The 20,250-nt window shown below is 39.4% G+C and overlaps 1 protein-coding gene across 10 annotated transcripts in view; it reads right to left on the minus strand.

The window, feature by feature from the left end:
- TTBK2 (tau tubulin kinase 2) overlaps positions 1 to 20,250 on the minus strand; it is a 136,128-nt gene that overhangs the window by 8,021 nt on the left and 107,857 nt on the right. For all 10 annotated transcript variants that reach the window (XM_061430924.1, XM_061430921.1, XM_061430923.1 and 7 more), the window contains 4 exons: positions 16,024 to 16,240; positions 13,495 to 13,706; positions 11,167 to 11,755; positions 1,564 to 2,834 (listed from right to left, as the gene is read on the minus strand). In XM_061430924.1, coding sequence (XP_061286908.1) covers positions 1,564 to 2,834; positions 11,167 to 11,755; positions 13,495 to 13,706; positions 16,024 to 16,240 — 2,289 coding nt within the window. The remainder of the gene's footprint in view (positions 1 to 1,563; positions 2,835 to 11,166; positions 11,756 to 13,494; positions 13,707 to 16,023; positions 16,241 to 20,250) is intronic.

Raw genomic sequence — 20,250 nt, forward strand, 5'->3', positions numbered from 1 at the left:
ACTTCCAACTTGTACTGGCACCTCAGGATGCAGGGGACATGTATAGCCACATCACCATCGTGGGTCAGAACAAGTTACTGTTTTGTTTTTTTTTCCCCTCTAAATTTTCTCTCCTCTTTCTTCCCCATCATCTACCTATACTGACAAATGACGGGAATTCATTCTGGTTAAGCCTAACTTCATGGATCTTATAGTAAAACTAGAAGAATGGAGTAAGACAATGCCTCTGTGCCAGGACCTGTGTGGGAAAGCTGAGTTCCCACTGAATTCCCTGAGTTTCAGGCTGGTCAGCTGTGTAGTATCTGACACAATGCCACATGTTTGGCTTTGTTATCAAGTTACGAAGTTCTTACTTCTAAGGGAGATGCAAAGTTCTAAATAGTAGATGATAATTAAGATTTGGTCTTGAGCTGCAGTCCAAAGCAGCTTAAGCCATAGATATACTATCTCTATTAAGCATAGACACCGAGCAAAAGAGAAGCGGGGGATGTGTGAATACTGTTCATGGAATCATCTTTTTAAAATGTCTCAGCTAAATGACTGCTGTTTATTCATCACCGTTTTTCCTGTTCAAGTTTAGTTCCATGGTCATTTCAAGTCCAATGTTTACCTTCGAACCCTAAAGAAACCCTAAGGCAAGTCAAAACTGAACTTACTTTAGGAAAGGATAACAACTTCTGCTGAGTAATGATACAGATAGAACCTCACTTTAATATACTTCAGAAATCTTTGTAACAGATGGAGGCCTACTGTGTTATCTAAAACAGGCTATAATTTTCATGTAAATTTATTTTGATGTTCACTTTGCTTTTGTTAAAAGACTATCCTTTCACTTTCTTCTCCAAGGGTTTAGACCATTCTACTTTGTGAAAAGTGAGTAATGGCTCCAAGGAAAGTACTCTTAATTGGTTTATTACTTCCCAATTATTTTCCCCTCTTCAAAATAAAATCACTCCCTGGTCAACTACAAATAAGAATATTTCAATAAACAAGCATACCATACAGTAAATATTAAGGCAATATCTTTATTATGTATGGTTGTATATATCATCAGATGTAGGGAAACTCCCTATAGGATTTTATTTAATTCATTATCATCAGGTAAATATAACTGTTACCAGGATCCATTCATCAAATTATAGACAAGTATTCTTCCCTAGAACTTGACATCATAATGACATCTGTTGTAACGGGATTCCGATTAGACAAAACTAGAAAATTACCAACTATCTTGTTAAAATGGACTGGGGAAGAGAACCTTTGTCACATGCTAATAAAAGTTCTTGACATATGCTACCAGATTTCCTCCTCCCAAAACAATTAAGCAAATGTTTTACCCATCTTTCAGATAAGGAAATTTGGGTTCGTACTACTAGAAAGTGGAAGAGCTAAGAATTAACTGAAATCAAAACACTTCAACTACACTGTGCTGTATGGCTTGGGAAAGACAGGGAAGGAAGTAGGTGATCAGAAGCAGGCAATGAAGAAATGAAACCTTTGACATAATCAAGCAGACACAGAAATCATGCTGCACACTTAACAAAGGAGAGGACACAGCATTACCTGGCTTCTACTCCAGGCCTCATGGGTGGTTTTCCGGGTGGTGGCCGAGGCAAGAACTGAGATGGAGTTGAGCTATTGACTTGATCTGTGTTGACCCATGAAACTGGTCTTGGAATTTTGCTCTTTCTGGACTGGGAGATGATGGGTGCCAGAAAGTTGTCTTCGGCTGACCTGCTCAGGTGTGAGTCTGCAGCCAGTCTGGAAAAGGGGGTGAAGACTTCCTCCTCGGAAAAGGGAGCAGGAACAGTGGCTAATCTCTCCTCTAGCAGTTTATCAGAGGCACTTGAGAGGTCCCCAAGGAGAGACCTGAGTTGCCTTTTCTCCACCAGGAGCTTGACGAGGTCTGGCTGGCAAGCTTTCTTTTGGAGGAGCTTTTCTTTTGCAGAGACTGGAGAGGATGAGTCAAAAGTTGAGTCTATCTCTTGTGCTAGAACAGGGATTCGGCTGTGTCTAGTTACAAAGGATGACCTAACCACATCCTTCCGGGATGGGGGACAGTGTTCACTCTCTGAAACAGGATTAAATAGCTCTCCTTTTCTAGGGGCAATTTTCTCTCTCTTACCCTCTTGGTGCAAAAAAGTAGAGAGGTCTCCACAATGATTGGGCAAGTCTTCACCCTTGATGTCATCCTCAGATATCTTACTTTTTTGCATTGCTGCCACCTGGCCTATCTGCTCTTCAACATATGGGTCAATAACTCGTGGAGATACTTCTGAAGATCCAACTGCCAGAAGCTTCATTATCTCATGATTTTTGTCTTGATTTGGCACCACACTAAAAGTCTGCATCTTTGTCACATCAAGAGGTTCAGTAGTAGCTGAGTGATCCCTTTCCATTGTTACCAAGTCTCCTGGGAGAGGGGAGATCTCAATATAATGCTGCCCTTTACTTAATTTCTCATCTTCATTATCTGACCCTAAAGCAATGCTTTTCTCTTCCAATCCCCTAGGGAGGCCCTCAAATTCTCTCATAGCCAGTCTGTTATGGTCAGGAAGGTCTTTTGGTCCCACGTCTTGGGATCTGTCATACTCTCTAATATTGGGTAACATGTCATGACCAATATGATCTATCTGAAGCCCCAAGTCTGTTCTGCTTCCTCCACTAGGAGGTTCGCCCTCTATCACGACCAAGCCAGAGAAGTTCTCCCTTGGAGAGTAAAGTTCCACAGTGGGCTCAATGGTATGAAGGTCTTTCTTTTCTGGCTGCTGACCATAATGAAAACTTCCTGAAGTTGACTGTGTAGATGCCACGGAAGGTCTTGGAATTGTAATCTGGAGATAGAGGAGAACAAAAGTTAAATGCAATCATGTGGAATTATAAATGATCCATGAGTTGAGATCTGATAGCTCAAATTCTAATTTTTCTAAGAGGAACACAGATCCCAACTGCATTTGCCCAACTCATGCTTCAGGTAAATAATTCTGAATACAAATGCATGGTAGTCATGCTCCCCTGCTCGGAAACTGTGCAGAGCAGCCTTCCTCTAAGCTCATCTCTGCCTTTTCTTCAGCCTGCTCTGTGCTCTGAAGAGTGATTTCTAGTGCCTGCACTGCCCAGGCTCCCTTGTCTTCTGATTTCTGGTTGTGTTTGCCCAATGGGCAGCACCAACAGAGGATCAGAGAACTGGAGGAGAGAAAGATCTGGATGTTTCTTCTCCTGGCTTCCTCCTGAGGGACTGCAGCTTTGGTGGTACATTCTAACACTCCTGGCCACTGCTTCTTTTATAGGGCCCCCTCTCCTATAGATATGACTCTTTCTAGGTTCTGCTAACTGCCCTCTTCCTTCTCTTTCAGGACTCAGAAAACTGAATAGCTCCCTCTATTTCTGTTTCCGTTGGCTCTCTCAAACTCTACCCACACATCTGTAAAAAGGTCCTTTCATTAAATTTTCAGAAAATTCATTAAATTTTCTCCAAGTCCCTTTGAGTGTCCCAGCTATTTCCTGCCAGAATCCAGATACAGGATCACAGGGAAAAATTATTTTAAGTTGAAAAACTCCAAATTTACATGCATTTATTGTACCCATAAATTCTGCCAATCAATATTACTGATATTTTCCTATAAGCAAACATGAAGATGTTACTAATATTTTGTATCTTATTTAATTTTTCTTGAGGTCAAGTTTATGATAAATGAAATTCTACCATCCTTCATCATTTCAATTCTATATGAATAAGTTTCAATATTTAGTAAGAATGTCCTTTCTTAAGGACACCTACATCTTCACATTTATTAAAATGTGTAAGGAGGCAGAGAATGTCAACTACATAAACTGGTAAGAAAAAAACCTTTTTGAGAAAGTAATTCAGATCATTTAATGAAGCCCATTAAGCTCTAATAAAATGAAGGAAATTGCTCTGAAATCAAAGTGAAATGAATTTGGAGCTGTCACGAGAGATTTCACTTAGACCCCACCTCTAGTCCAATGACACTTAAGAAATCCATTTGGCTGGAGTCAGATGAGTTGTTTAGATCTGTTTCTCTGTGTGTCAGGAATACCGTTAGGTTTAAGAACGTGCAAAGCTTGCCCTAAGCCCAGCCCAGGGAGAAAACACCTTACTAATGGCCTGAATAGCTCCTAAATGGAAACAGTGTCCTGCTAGGCTCTGTCAGGTTGATTAATCAAGACAGGCTGAGTTCAGACATGAATTCTCATGATAAGCCCACACCTGCAATGACCTTGGGAAAGAGGCAGCAAGCGCTGTTGGTGCTGTCGCCCTTCAGAAGTCACCTTACACTGCACCTCTCTTTCATTACACTAGAGGCAGATAGCAAATTGCTAATATTTTTAAAAATGATTTTGAAACTAAAATTTATAGTTAGTTACTCTTCAAAATTACTTTTTAAGACCCGAGAGTGATGGTGATAAGAAAAGCAGATATGAAATGGTATTAAATACCAAATAACTAGGGAGATGACTATATTTACATTCAAAATAAACCAAGTCTTTTCATTATTATATGTAATTTCAAGTACATTAGCCAAAATGAAATCAGCATTATTTACAAAAGTAACATTCCATTGGTCTTCTAGGACTGAAGTTAGGGAATCAATGTACTTCTGAGCTTAATTCATCTGAATTCAGGACATATGTATATATGTGTGTGGTGCGACAAAAGAGGTGATAATCTTGTACACAGAAAAGATATATGAACCACCAGACAGAAGAATTATTTTTCTTGTAAAGATTCTGGGCAATTATGATAAACTGCATAAATTACTGTCATATAATATTTATATAGCACTTTAATTTATAAAATATTCCTAAAATCATTTTTACTGATTCCATTTCATACCTGCTTGGTATTTTAATTGAGTACTTCTACTAACACAAATTTCACAAATGAAGAAAAACAGTTAAAAAAAAAAACGTCAGGGACAGGATTCTAGGATTTGGAAAGTCCTTCTTTCAAAGGGAAAGCCTACTGACTTGTGCTACACACTCTTAAATGAAGTCTTGGAAACTGAGTCTGAAAAATAAAACCAAAAAATCCACAAAACATTAAGATGAGCAATACCAAAGATCAATAGCCGCAGGCAGAAATAAAGAAAGCTAATTCTAAGTATAGATGAAAACAGCTTCCTTAACATTAGACTATAAAGAGACAAAAGCAATTCCTATACTCAGGACATTCTACAAACAGGCTAAATTAACGATCTGCCAGTAAGCCATATGTCTCTTTTAAGGTGTACTTCTCTAATTCACAAACATTTCATTAAGGCATGAATTCAAACATTTCCTTTCTTCTGTTCTTTAATTGTATCAATACACCTTTCTACAAAACTAGAAAATGACCTCAGTCTTTTCCATTTCTTTCATATTTTCTTATTTTTATTAATGCCTAGTCCTGAGTGTGACTAATATCAGTCTCACTACTTTTTAGTTCAGATAAAGTAGCCTCATTATTTTACAGTTACCTGATGTTTAGAACTGGCCACACAGCAAGAGACAAACTGCAAATCAACTCTTTGCACTTTAACTTACAAATTATCCTTTTCCTTTCCTCTCATTCAAGGATAGTAATGCTATTAAGATAATAAAAACTGTGGTAAATTCAACATCCATACCAAATAGTCTCTCTTCCAAATGAAAGCAATGTGGTATATACGAAATATCTATATTTTATTGTTTTCCTAACAAATAATTTAGAAGAGACAGAGGTAGTCATTTATGGGTTCCTACTATAGGAAGAATAACTGAGTTATAGGAACAAATTCCAGGTCTATCAAAGAAATTAAATTTTAACCATTCAAATTTCTTTGGGCTATTCAAATCTCACTGTAGACTTCTTTTCTTTAAAGCATCTTTATATATAATACTTTACACAAGTGCCAAAAACTATGAGTAAAAGTTTTTTTAGAAGTCCCAGAAAAGACAGACTGAAATAAGTATTTCTTGGCTGGCCTATAATTATGTATCGCACACATGGCTACAGGATTTAATAGTTTTTAAGCCCCTGAAAGTGTCATTGGAAGACACTTTCAGGATAAATAGAGTCCAACCCTCCCCAACTTCCACAACCTATAGGTTTCTATCACCTCATCTATCATACTTAAATAGTGAGGAGACTCACTGGGCTTTGAATTCTTGACCCCTAGCACTGTACCGGACACACAGCAGATGCTCAGTAAAGGTTGAACATATGAGTAAATCAACACTGGATGCCTGGGCTCCTTCCATGAAGTCTCCTAAGTGACAGTCCAATCTTTCATTTGAACAATTCACAAATGGGCTTTTTTTACTCCCCAAATTGGTCCAACCAGTCTTTAGTCTTTTCTGACTGTTCATAGATTAAATTACACTATCATATATATGTGTGTGTGTATATATATATATATATATATATATAATATAGTTATATACATATAATACATATAATGTATCATGTGTATATATATGTGTGTGTGTGTATATATATATATATATACACACACATATAAATAGTTCTAGAGATGTAAACTCATAGAAACAAAATTTTTCTGTACTTATAATGATCCAAATTTCCAGATCAAAAATAGAAATCCATAGTCAGAGGACACTTAGTTACTCCCTAGTTAATGCACATGCATTCAACTCCCACAAACTCCATTTCAACTCTGTCTGACTCTGCAACCCCATGGACTGTAGCCCACCAGGCTCCTCTGTCCATGGGATTCTCCAGGTAAGAATACTGGAGTTGGCTGCCATGTCCTCCTCCAGGGGATCTTCCCGACCGAGGGCCTGAACCTGTATCTCTTATGTCTCCTGCATTGGCAGTTCTTTACCACTAGAGCCACCTGGTAAGCAATCAACCAGGTGGCAATCAATCCAAAAAGTTTTTACCTTTCCATACTATTAAAGTCTACATCTATCAACATATTACATGGCTCATTCACTTTTCAGTGGAAACTCTGAGTAACTCTGTGAGCTTTAATATAGTCACTCTAGGTGTACAAGGGCTCCAAATATTCAGTGGACACTGGAAAAGTCACACGAAGCTACTATTTCAGGTAAGCTGCATGACCGAACCATCTCTCACGTCTTCATTGAGATTTTCACAATTCACAATGCAAGCCCTCATATTTGCAAAGCCTCCTCACTGGCTGCTGCCCCAGCCATTCTCTCTACATGGCTCGCAAAGACCATGTTACTCCCCTCACTCAAACCTGGCAGTTTCCTGTCCTGCAACCCATATACCTCAGCAGGGCAGGCCAACATCCTTTATCACCTTACTTGTGCAGCTCATCTTCAGCTTCCTTCCTTTGCCCTACCATTCTGGCTTACTTATTTAAATACTCTGAATTTTGGTGTTTCAAGCCTCTGTGCCTTTGTACACTCTGCGATCTTTGCTTGATACCCCTGCATCTCCTTCCAGCAAATGTATCCTTCAAAGCTCTCTTGTTTTTGAAAGTAATGTATCTTCACCGTGGTAAAGACCCTGATGCTGGGAAAGACTGAGGGCAAGAGGAGAACAGGGCAACAGAGGATGAGATGCTTGGATGGTATCACTGACTCAGTGGACAGAAGTTTGAACAAACTCTGGGAGACACTCAGGGAAGCCTGGTGTGCTGCAGTCCATAGGGTCGCAAACAGTCAGATGCAACGTAGTGATCATACAACAATGGTAAATAAAATCAGAAAATAAGAGACAATTAAAACACCCAACATTGCACGCTCCTGTCCTAGGCAGATTTATCTATATCGTCATTTGTGTACACAGCCCCACCACAATCATGGACTGCAGCCTACCAGGCTCCTGCGTCCATGGAGTTCTCCAGGCAAGAGTACTGGAGTGGGGTGCCATTGCCTTCTCCAATTGTTTATCCCTAAGCTATAGCATAAAACCTGGAACTTAGCAGACACTTAATAAATTGAAGGACTGAAAAGAACAGAATTAAGGCAATGTAATCAACTGCTGACCTGAATCTCCTAGTACTGGTATTAGTAATTCCTGTAACACAGTCAAGAGTAATCCTCTTAATAGATGCTGACAGACAGACAGATTACAAAAATATTATGTGACTCTTCTTGTCCTGCTCCCTCCCTGTGCATTATTTTACACCCCCAACCCCTTCTTTCTTCTTCTCAACGTCTGAGAAAAAAGTCAATGAGTAAAGTTCTTCAGTATATTACAGTCCCCTGATATAAGGAAAGGTTGGTCTGTGTGACTAATAGAATATGGCAGCAAGATGATTGCCCCTTCTGAGATTAGGTTATAAAAGACAGTGTGGCTTCTACCTTGGTGGAGGGTGTTCTCTCTACCACCAAGCCTCCCCCATCTCTGTCTCTCTCTCTTCACTCACTGAAAAAGCCAGCTGCCATGTTAAGTATGGAAAGCCTGAGTGCTGAAGAACTGAAGCCTCTGGCCAACACTCAGTGAGGAACTGAGGCCTGCAAACAGCTACGTGGATGGCCTTGGAAGTGGATCTTCCCAGCCCAGTCAAACCATAGATGATTTTCCTGTCTAAGAGCTTGGTAGCAACCTCATGAAAAACCCTGAGCCAGACCTAACAGAGTAACAGACCTGTACTCCCAACCCTCAGAAAAAGTGTGAAATAACAACTACTGTTTAAACAGTATTCTCGCCTGGAAAATTCCATGGACAGAAGAACCTGGAGTGCTACAGTCCATGGAGTTGCAAAGGGTAAGACACAACTGAGCTAAATTTGGGGTACTTTGTTACATAGAAATAGGTAACATATAGGTGGTATTATGAGAAGGCAATGGCACCCCACTCCAATACTCTTGCCTGGAAAATCCCATGGACGGAGGAGCCTGGTGTGCTGTAGTCCATGGGGTCGCTAAGAGTTGGACACAACTGAGTGACTTCACTTTCACTTTTCACTTTCATGCACTGGAGAAGGAAATGACAACCCACTCTGGTGTTCTTGCCTGGAGAATCCCGGGGACAGGGGAGCTGGGTGGGCTGCCCGCTATGGGGTCACATTGAGTCGGACACGACTGAAGTGACTTAGCAGGTGGTATTATTATTCTCCAGTCACATTTATACTGTTTGCAAAGTAAAATGAAGCATTGTCTTTCTAAAGGACTATCTAGAACCAAGAGATCATGTGGTACAATCTGCCACAATATTCTGTAAGGAAAAACCCCTCCATTTCCACATTAAGACCCAAGTGCAACTTCTCCCTACCAACAGTGATTACCCAACACCACGTGAAACCGGTCACCTTCTTTCCTACAATCACTGCCATTCTGGTCCAGTAGTCAGACCTTTTTCAGAGCAGTTATTTTAGTTTCCTTCTCTATACTTGTTCATTTATGCCAGCTTAATTTTGCCTCTCCATTTGTTAATCAAAACATAATGTAATATCTCTCCTATAAACCAAAGGTTAAGTCTTATTTTGCCCCCTGTAAATCTATGTTGTTCAGCATCTTTTTAGAAATGATTAGTAGTGTGTTCAACTTCATCATCATTTACCCTGATGGGGAAAAAACCTAATTTCCAAAAACAACCCCAAACCAATTTCTTTTCAATCTAGCAAATTTATCCATCTTTCAAAATATATTATCTAAAAATTTTATACATGCTATGTGATAACTAGTGGTTTCATGTGTATGGATAAGGAAAGCCCTAAACAAAGTTCATAAATCTGTGCTAAGAAACAGAATTAAAAAGAGCTGAAGTTCTCATCAGTTAATATTCTAGCTATACTTGTAACACAGATAAACTCTGCCTTGCCTATTTTCACAGCTCTTACATATTGTAAGATACCATGACATTTTCCTTTCACATTATCATAACAAACAAGCAAGCTTGAATGAAAAAGATATAAACTGTTTCCCATCAGGATATGTCATAATTTAAAATATTCACATAGAATGGTAAAGTGTGTTTTATCATACTATCTAAGCTAGAGCATATAAACAAAGCTACAAAAGATCTAGAGAGACTAACTGGTAGTATTCCCTATTTAATATGTCTGCCATTAAGACAGAAGCAGATATACCTGCTCTGGCCTAAGATTTGCATACAGTTCCTTACTGCCTCTGGATCTAGCTTTTGTGGGTCTCACGTAGTCAGAGGGCACCAATGCTTACTGATAAGAACAGGGTAACAGGTATCCCCATCTAAATGCCCAGACTTAGTGCAAAGAGTAGAGTTTCCTCAAAATGTTCCTTTGAAGGCCTGTATCAGAATTATCTTCAACTGCTTGTTAAAATGCAGATTCCTGGGTTCTCACTCTCCCAGACCTCCTGAAGCAGAAGCTATGGAAGTGAGGCTGGGACTCTATTTTGGGAACAATGGACATTAAAGGTGGAGAACTATCAAAATAAAAATTAAATGTGGAAAAAAGGTAGGAAAACCACGTTTAAAAGGAATGTAAAATATGAGGAATTTCTGGGTGAATGTTATGTAGAAGAAACAAAAAATGATACCTAGTAACAGTGTACAGTATAAAGTATAAACCATGAATGGTTAAATATATGCCATCTTTCATATAAAATATAAAAATTTCTAAAATTACAAATTTTAAAAAATCATTATTATATATACACACATAGATACTTCTAAGGGTCTAATTATGTTATTCTGAAATTAGGTTATAATGACATTTCACATATTAGGTTGTTTATCCTGCTAGAAAACGCTTGAGAAATTTCACATTGGGAGATTAACTACAGAACTTAGCCCAGACATCATTCCCTTACAGTGAAACTGAAAGTTGCTCAGCTGTGTCCCACACTTTGCCACCCCATGGACTATACAGTTCATGGAATTCTCCAGGCCAGAATACTAGCATGGGTAGCCTCTCCCTTCTCCAGGGGGGTCTTCCCAACCCAGGGATCGAATCCAGGTCTCCCGCAATGCAGGCAGATTCTTTACCAGCTGAGCCACAAGTATGGAAGCCCCAAGCTGGAAGCCCAATAATACTGGAGTGGGTAGCCTATCCCTTCTCCAGTGGATCTTCCTGACTCAGGAATTGAACTGGGGTCTCCCTGCATTGCAGGCGAGTTCTTTACCAACTGAGCTATCAGGGAAGCCCCATTCCCTTATACCCATGTGCCAAACTTAGGCCTCCACTGAGAAATCTTAGTTGATATATCCTGTTTTAATAGCACCTTGAGTGGATGACAGAAAAATGACAGGAGCAAATAACTTACCGCTGTAAGGGGTCCTTCCGCTTGTGCCTCCATTGGACTTGTGGGTGTCACTGTGATAAACTGACTAGCAGCTCCAGCCTGGAATTCTAGCCTATCTATATATTGCTCTGAAGCAGCCGTGGCAGGGCATTCCCCAGAAAGCACAAAGACCACACCTGAGGTTTCCTTCTTTAAATGATCATTTTCTGCCCAAGGACCCAGCTGGAGCTTTTCATCTTGAGGCGACTCCTCTAAGACTTGGAGGACTTCGGGCTCCTCATCAGAAGGGCTTCCAGTTGTTTTAGGGCCTAAAGCCTCATTTGTCCTAAAGTCCTGAAGGTCCTGTTCCTTGTCCACAATCACCCATTCTTTGGAATCAACCTCCTGCTTGCAGGAGCTCAAGTTAACGGCTACAAATCCATTGCTGCCACCACCGTCTGCCTGCTCAGGAGTGTTGACCGAGGCAGGCTTGGAAGCATCTGGAAGATATTCTTCATCATAGTGCCAGATGTGGTCTGCACGGGACACAGCTGGAACACAAGGCTTATGAAGCAGAGCAGGGAGAGTAGATTCTTTTCCTGCACTGGGATCTTTCTGCATTTTCTCCAAGCTTAAGAAAATGAGTACAAGTTACTTACTTGTCCTAGGGAAAATACTTACTATATAACCTATATGCTCTATACAGAACTAATATTTACCAATAGATGAAAGAAAACAATACGGATAAAGCATTAGGAACATTTCACAAGCTAATAATGCTCTTCCCCACCTGTCATAATCCTGTTTTGGAAGACAGAGCCCATGGGAGGAAGATGACTCTCCTGTTGCCAGGCAGGAGAATCTTAACCAGGTTAACTAGGGTGACTTGTGTGATCCATTTCATCTTTGCTTTGCCAAGGCAATCACACTGCCCTCTTCTGTCTGCTCTGAGGGACTGTGGGAAAACTTACCATGGGCTTTTGCCTCAGCAGAGGCCCTAAAAAAAGGAAATGAGGACGCCAATATGCATCAGGCAAATACCTTCTGAACTTGTTTTGTCTTCAGAGAGGTATATAAATATATATTCATCCATATAAACTCCTCCAAAGACAGGGCTAGGCAACAATGAGACGGGTGGTATTTGGCTGCACTGGCTTCTGAGAACTGCTCTTACCTGCAGGGAAGCAGCTGAAGCAATACCCTGTTCCTCTCCTTTGTAATTAGGTGCTTCACTTCCTTCCACTGTTCCCAACTCATTCCAGGTTTTGGCTTGAGTTCATTTTCTCAGAGTACTTCTGTTCTCAACTCTGTCTTGTCTCTCAGCTCTTCCCTCAGCATGGACCCTCTTTTAGTTCCATTCTTTTGTCAGACTAATTCTTTCCCAAACTAAGCTTTTATCCCTATTACACTTTTATTTTTATTCCCAATCTCATGAACAACTGAAAATGTTAAACACTGCCTCAGCACATCCTTTTGATCGCATCACCGTAGACACAAGCTTACATCACATAGCTGTGAGAATGAATGAGTACCATGTGAAGAATACACAGCTATGAAGTACTGCTTAGGTGGAAGCCAGACTAGACTAGTCCAGAAGTGGCTGAACTGTCTTCAGATACCATAAGTACTATGTTAGTCAAATACATGGTACTTCTAACTCATGTTTCATTACTGATAGTAGTCACCAGGGATATATTGAAGGATGTTACTATTATTAAAGCCTTCTATAACTCAAAAATATATCTGAAGTTCTTTTCCAAGTTTTGTTTCAGTTTTTTTTTAAATCACAAATGGAGATAATGGGCCTTATAACCATGAACTACAAACAGTGGTTACCTATGTATATACCTCTCCAAAGTTCCATCTTTCCTTTTGTCTAGGTAGAACGATAAACAATCACATCTCTTTCTCTTTTTCCTATAGCATTTATTCATAGAAGGCTTTCATTGAATTGAACTGCCTATCACTTGTATATATATTACTTTTCCCCCTGCTTCATGTACTCTTCCACCTTCTTGCCTATTGCCATCTTTCCTAGGCCCTCTCTAACTTACACTCCTCCATTCCAATAAGAGAGATTACCTTCCAAACAAAGTCACTTCAAAATGTTCATTTAATTTCTACCTAGTCTTAGGAAGTTACCAGCTCCCATGGCCAAAGGCTCTATGTTACAGGACTGGGAACAATATTAGAAAGAGAGTCACATTAAGAATGAGAATGTTAACTAAAAAACATGGATGACGATGGCACCTTTATCAAATCAGCATTACAAAAATGCAAGAACTCCTTATTTGAAAAATTTTACATAATAGAAATTAATAATAACAATAGTATTTTAGTTGCTTTGAAAAAAGAAAAATCATTTTATACCAGGTCTCAAGAAACTTGTCAGTATCTGGCTTTGGTTCCAACGCCAGGCGTTTCTCCAGCTCAAAGCTGTGGATAGAACGTAACTTTCGCACCAATGGAACATCTCTGTCTGGCTGAGTAATCTCTGAGCGGACACGAATTGGGGAACCAAGGCTTGGAGCATTCAGAATACCATTTGCTTGACCATGGCTGTTTTCCTCTTCAGTAGCAGCCTAGGCAAAACATTAAAGAAAACCATGAAAAACATTCTAGTCACTATACATGGTAGGAATCATTGAAGTCTTTCAATATAAACAAGTGTTTGAGATGTATTTTTCAGAAGATTAGGGTATTTTGGCCAGTTTAATTCATTACTATTAGACTATTAACCCTTTACTAAATAAGTTTTCTAAATTTATTCTCAGATTCAGTATTTTAGTGTTTTATATTTTGGTGAAATAATGTCATTTGTAGCAACATGGATGGACCTAAAGATTATTATACTAAGTGAAGCAAGTCAGATAGAGAAGACAGATGCTCTATGATATCACTTTTATGTGAAATCTGAAATATGACGCACATCAACTTATCTATGAAACAGAAAGACTCACATGGAGAACAGACTCATGGTTGCCAGGGGGAGGGGGTAGGGGAAGAGGTGGAGTGGTAAACTGGGGTTAGTAGATGCAAACTATTATGTACGGAATGGATAAACAACAAGGCCCTACCGCACAGCGCAGAGAACTATATTCAGTATCCTATCATAAACCATAATGGTGAAGGATATTTTAAAACTAATATATATATATATATATATGCATGCAGAACTGAATCACTTTGCTGTACCGCAGAAATTAACACATTATAAATCAATTATACTTCAATTTAAAAAACAAAACAAAACAAAACAAACAACATGAGTTAAAGAAAGAGAAAAAAGAACAGTTTGCTCCCAGGAATTCCCTGGTGGTCCTGTAGCTAGGACTCAGAGCTTTCACTGCCTTGGGTCCAGGTTCAATCCAAGACTGGGCAACTAAAATTTCCACAAGCCAAACAGACAAAAAGAAAAGAGGAGTTTGCTTCTGGTACTATAAAGACAGACAGAGGTGACACTACAAAAATCTGACACCAACTTCCTGACTACTTTTCACTACTTATTCCTGATTACTACTAGTCCAGAATGGAGAAGGAAATGGCAACCCACTCCAGTATTCTTGCCTGGAAAATCCCATGGATGGAGGAGCCTGATGGGCTACATACAGTCCACAGGGTTGCAAAGAGTTGGACATGACTGAGTGACTTAACTTTCACTTTCAATAGTCCAGAAAGTTCTAACCAACAGCCAGACACACAGGGGAGCACGTCACATCAACGCAGAGAACGTTTCTGCAAATAACTCTCATATTCTGCTACTTTTTAAAAATTATATAGTTTGAAAATATTGTATGTATTGTCCAAAGATAGGCCAAGCTCCTTAGAAGTGATCACTAAGATTCTTTTTAGGCTGTATTTCCCATTCACCAAGAATGACTAGCCAACTTTCTATCAATCTTGTTAACAGATATCAGCCAGGAGTCTCATTTTACACCCATAAATGTTAACCTCCTTCCCAACGAAATCATAAAAAGAGTACGTACCAAAAACTAACTTATTTGTAATTCACTGTCCCTCAATCCCATTTATCTTCATCTTATTGTCCATGAAAATAGAAATGACCAGAAACAGTAAAACTGAAGAGAAATTTAAAGACAATCTACCCCAAGATAGTATACTAAAAATCATTTAATGCAGAAATCTATATCTCTCCCCATACTTACAAGTGGAAAGTGAAAAAGTGAAAGTGAAGTCGCTCAGTCATGTCTGACTCTTTGTGACCCCATGGACTGTAGCCCACCATGGACTGTAGCCTACCATGGGCTCCTCAGTCCATGGGGTTTTCCAGGCATGAATGCTGGAGTGGGTTGCCATTTCCTTCTCCAGTGGATCTTCCTGACCCAGGGATCGAACCCGGGTCTCCCGCATTGTAGGCAGACGCTTTACTGTCTGAGCTACCAGGGAAGTTCACCTGCTTCCAGTTCTAATGAAGAAAAAATCATGTTACTTATTCAAAATGCACTTTGCCAGTTCATGACCAATTTGATGCTTTCCACTTCCAATCCTCATTTCCTCTCCTCCATTTGAGACCGTTTTCAGAATGAACACTTAGACCTCCATTAGTCTCCACTATGGAAGAGGGCCAGAGTCTTGCCGTTTTATTTGGAAAGACCATTAAATTCTGTTCTACAGATGTATCTTCTTTTAGACTCCGCCTCTGGTTATTTTTTTAAAACTACCTTCATTTTCCACAAAATATAAGATGAAGATTTTTTAATGTCCACACCTGAATGCTATGGGCAAAACTAACCAAAAAATACTGCAATCATTAATATATAAATAACTAGCAACAGAGTGTTCTACTTATTCAAAATTGAGAATCATGATACTCTGCTAAACCAATAGGAGAAAAATGAGACAGAGATACATATCATTTCCTATGCAAGAAATATGCACCTTACAAATCCCAAGCTTTATCTTATTCCTGTTGGTATCCATCTCTTCCCAGACATCCTTCTCCTGGGGACGAGGGTGTCCCAGGGACCCGGGTACTTTATCTGGTGACACACCAACAGGGATGCCATTTTCTCCATCACTAAGCTGTTCATCTGGAAACACCTCATCTGTATTTTCTCGAAGCATGTCTCCTGGGATGGGAGTGGCGTTGGCAATTCTGAAAGTGATAAATGAAAAAAAGAAAGAAAAAAGCGCAAAAGTTTAAAAACACCAGAATCAAAAATTACTATGGGACTATCCTACATTTTGTTTCTAGATTTAAATGATGAAGTCTATACATAATTAAGAAAATAGAAGAAAACAAAAACCTCAGAAACTTAGGGCATGCCAATTCTACAAAATAAACAGCATTTTGATCAACAGAACTTTCAAGCTGATTTAAAAACACAAATTCTGATACAATAACTCTCTAAGTTAGCAATCACTTTAAAAACATTTATTTTCTATTGACTCTTTGTGAATTTTAATATATTCTATTCTTAACCTATTTTTCTTAGCGAATAACAAAAACTATAAACAGAAAAATATTGTGTTATGATTCTTACCTTCAAGGGGAAACAAGAAATTTTCTGACTATACAGGTCATATGAACTGACCAGGAACAAACTAGAAAGTATTAATTGGCATTTGTCCATATGTTCTTTCAAAGTAATTTCATGTCCAATTTACATAGTTGGTCATCACTCCCCAAGACTTCTGGCCCACGAAGGGCTTTTCTTGTTCTCAGTTAATAACTCAGTAAGTGATCAGGCCCCTGCTGGGTCTGATGTTCTATAACTAGTATGTTCTACTTTATAGACTATAGTTTATTTGTTTTTTTAATATTGCTGACTGAACATAACATTTAGCACACAGCAAAACCTTTTCTTAAGAGGGATCTGCAATGTCTAAAAGTAGGAAAAAAAATGCCTTCAGCAGATTATATTGACGCACACAATTATGAGTGGGAAAACAGATGTCTTCTCAGTGAACCACTCTAAAGGCCCAAGTGTTATAAATATGTCATGCTGTGAGAATAAGAAAGATATATGTGACAGGAGCACACGGCCTGTGTTTGCAGGCAAGGTATAAATTATAGAAGCAGATTAGGGGTAAACATTAAGAAGATATACGGAAGAATTGGATAGATGTCAAGACAAGTAATGAGACTGAACATCCTTTTCATGCCCTTTCCCATAATATAAGGTAGGAGTCGGCAAATTAGGGCCTATGAGCCAAATCTGTTCATCTACTTGTGTAATACTATGTGTGGCACATGGGCATGCTCATTTGTTTACACACTGGCTATACTACCTTAGCACTACAGAGACAGTGGTGGTGGTGACAGACAGCAGAGCCCACAAATACTCATCTGGCCCTTAGTTACCAGCTAAGGCTTGCTGACTCCTGATCTAAAGCATCCTCTTACCGTCTACACTTTCACCCTCTACAAAGAGCTAAGAGTTGTGGGACACAAATTATCATTTTTTCTCTTTAACACTGATTCTCTAGGGTTTTCCAGGTATTCAACCATATCATTTGCAAAGAGAGAAAACTCAGAGGTCAGTGAAGTTTTTTTCAAAGAGCCAGATAGTAAATAGTAGGCTTATGGGTCTAATACTTTGCAGGCAAGATGGATACTAAAATGAGTAGACAAATGTATGATGAAAAATAAGTATATTCAAACAGCCTCAAAGTATCCTGAGTAGTAAAACACAAAGTATTACTGAGTAGTAAAACACAAAGGGAAAAACAGCAACTTTATGGTAAAAAAACCTAACACCACCTTAACCAGATTACCAACATTAGTATCATCAGTAATAAGACATCTTGACATTACGTATCTCCTTATTCAATGCTATCAAGTTTCCCCTTATTTTGGCTTTAAATGTATCCCACAGATTCTGATATGTACTGTTTTAGTTATCAATATTTTTATACAATTTCAGTTTCCATTTCCCCTTTTATCCTAGAGTAGTTTGATAGAAGGTTTTTACGTTTCCAGGTGGAAGGGCCTTTGACACTTTTTTGTTAGTAAATAATAGATGGGCTCGATAAAGGACAGAAATGGTATGGACCTAACAGAAGCAGAAGATATTAAGAAGAGGTGGCAAGAATACACAGAATAACCTTGCAAAAAAGATCTTCACGACCAAGATAATCACGATGGTGTGATCACTCACCTAGAGCCAGACATCCTGGAATGTGAAGTCAAGTGGGACTTAGAAAGCATCACTACGAACAAAGCTAGTGGAGGAGATGGAATTCCAGTTGAGCTCTTTCAAATCCTGAAAGATGACGCTGTGAAAGTGCTACACTCAATATGCCAGCAAATTTGGAAAACTCAGCAGTGGCCACAGGACTGGAAAAGGTCAGTTTTCATCCCAATCCCAAAGAAAGGCAATGCCAAAGAATGCTCAAACTACCGCACATCTCACTGCACTCATCTCACATGCTAGTAAAGTAATGCTCAAAATTCTCCAAGCCAGGCTTCAGCAATATGTGAACCATGAACTTCCTGATGTTCAAGCTGGTTTTAGAAAAGGCAGAGGAACCAGAGATCAAATTGCCAACATCTGCTGGCTCATTGAAAAAGCAAAAGAGTTCCAGAAAAACATCTATTTCTGCTTTATTGACTATGCCAAAGCCTTTGACTGTGTGGATCACAATAAACTGTGGAAAATTCTGAGAGATGGGAATACCAGACCACCTGACTTGCCTCTTGAGAAATCTGTATGCAGGTCAGGAAGCAACAGTTAGAACTGGACATGGAACAACAGACTGGTTCCAAAGAGGAAAAGGAGTACGTCAAGGCTGTATATTGTCACCCTGCTTATTTAACTTCTATGCAGAGTACATCATGAGAAACGCTGGACTAGAAGAAACAAAAGCTGGTATCAAGATTGCCGGGAGAAATATCAATAACCTCAGATATGCAGATGACACCACCCTTATGGCAGAAAGTGAAGAGGAACTCAAAAGCCTCTTGATGAAAGTGAAAGAGGAGAGTGAAAAAGTTGGCTTAAAGCTCAACATTCAGAAAACGAAGATCATGGCATCCAGTCCCATCACTTCATGGGAAATAGATGGGGAAACAGTCTAAACAGTGGCTGACTTTATTTTTCTGGGCTCCAAAATCACTGCAGATGGTGACTGCAGCCATGAAATTAAAAGACGCTTACTCCTTGGAAGCAAAGTTATGACCAACCTAGATAGCATATTCAAAAGCAGAGACATTACTTTGCCAACAAAGGTCCGTCTAGTCAAGGCTATGGTTTTTCCTGTGGTCATGTATGGATGTGAGAGTTGGACTGTAAAGAAGGCTGAGCGCTGAAGAATTGATGCTTTTGAACTGTGGTGTTGGAGAAGACTCTTGAGAGTCCCTTGGACTGCAAGGAGATCCAACCAGTCCATTCTGAAGGAGATCAGCCCTGGGATTTCTTTGGAGGAAATGATGCTGAAGCTGAAACTCCAGTACTTTGGCCACCTCATGTGAAGAGCTGACTCATTGGAAAAGACTCTGATGCTAGGAGGGATTGGGGGCAGGAGGAGAAGGGGATGGCAGAGGATGAGATGGCTGGATGGCATCACTGACTCGATGGACGTGAGTCTGAGTGAACTCTGGGAGTTGGTGATGGACAGGGGGGTCTGGCATGCTGCAATTCCTGGGGTCGCAAAGAGTCGGACACAACTGAGCGACTGAACTGAACTGAATATCTGTTTCTATCACAGTGTGATCAGATAAGGTAACATTTCTGCTTTGTGGAACTACCTCTGTTTGGTGACCTGATAACTGATCAATTTTTATGAATATACCAGGGGCACTTGAGTGGATGGTGCTATCTGTATCATCAGGGTATAGGAGTTGAAAAATATGCCTAAGGTCTACCTGCGTTGTCGTCTTCTGTTTCTCACTCTTCATTCAGCTGAATTCAATCTTGAACTCAATTGTGAACACAGATTGAACAGTATTACAATCTCCAGTTACTAGTGTGTTTCTTTGTATCTTTGAATCTCTGGTATTTGTGGGTGTCTAAAGATTTCTGCTATGATGCTGGCGACTAAATATTAATAAATATTATGTCCCATTTGTGAATTGTGACACTTAGCATTAAAAGTACCCCTCCATCTCTGTAATGTTTAATGTTTTGTGTGTTTTTTTTTTTTTTACTTGAATGCTACATTGTT

Source organism: Bos javanicus, chromosome 10, assembly GCF_032452875.1.
Source record: "Bos javanicus breed banteng chromosome 10, ARS-OSU_banteng_1.0, whole genome shotgun sequence".
Taxonomy (NCBI): domain Eukaryota; kingdom Metazoa; phylum Chordata; class Mammalia; order Artiodactyla; family Bovidae; genus Bos; species Bos javanicus.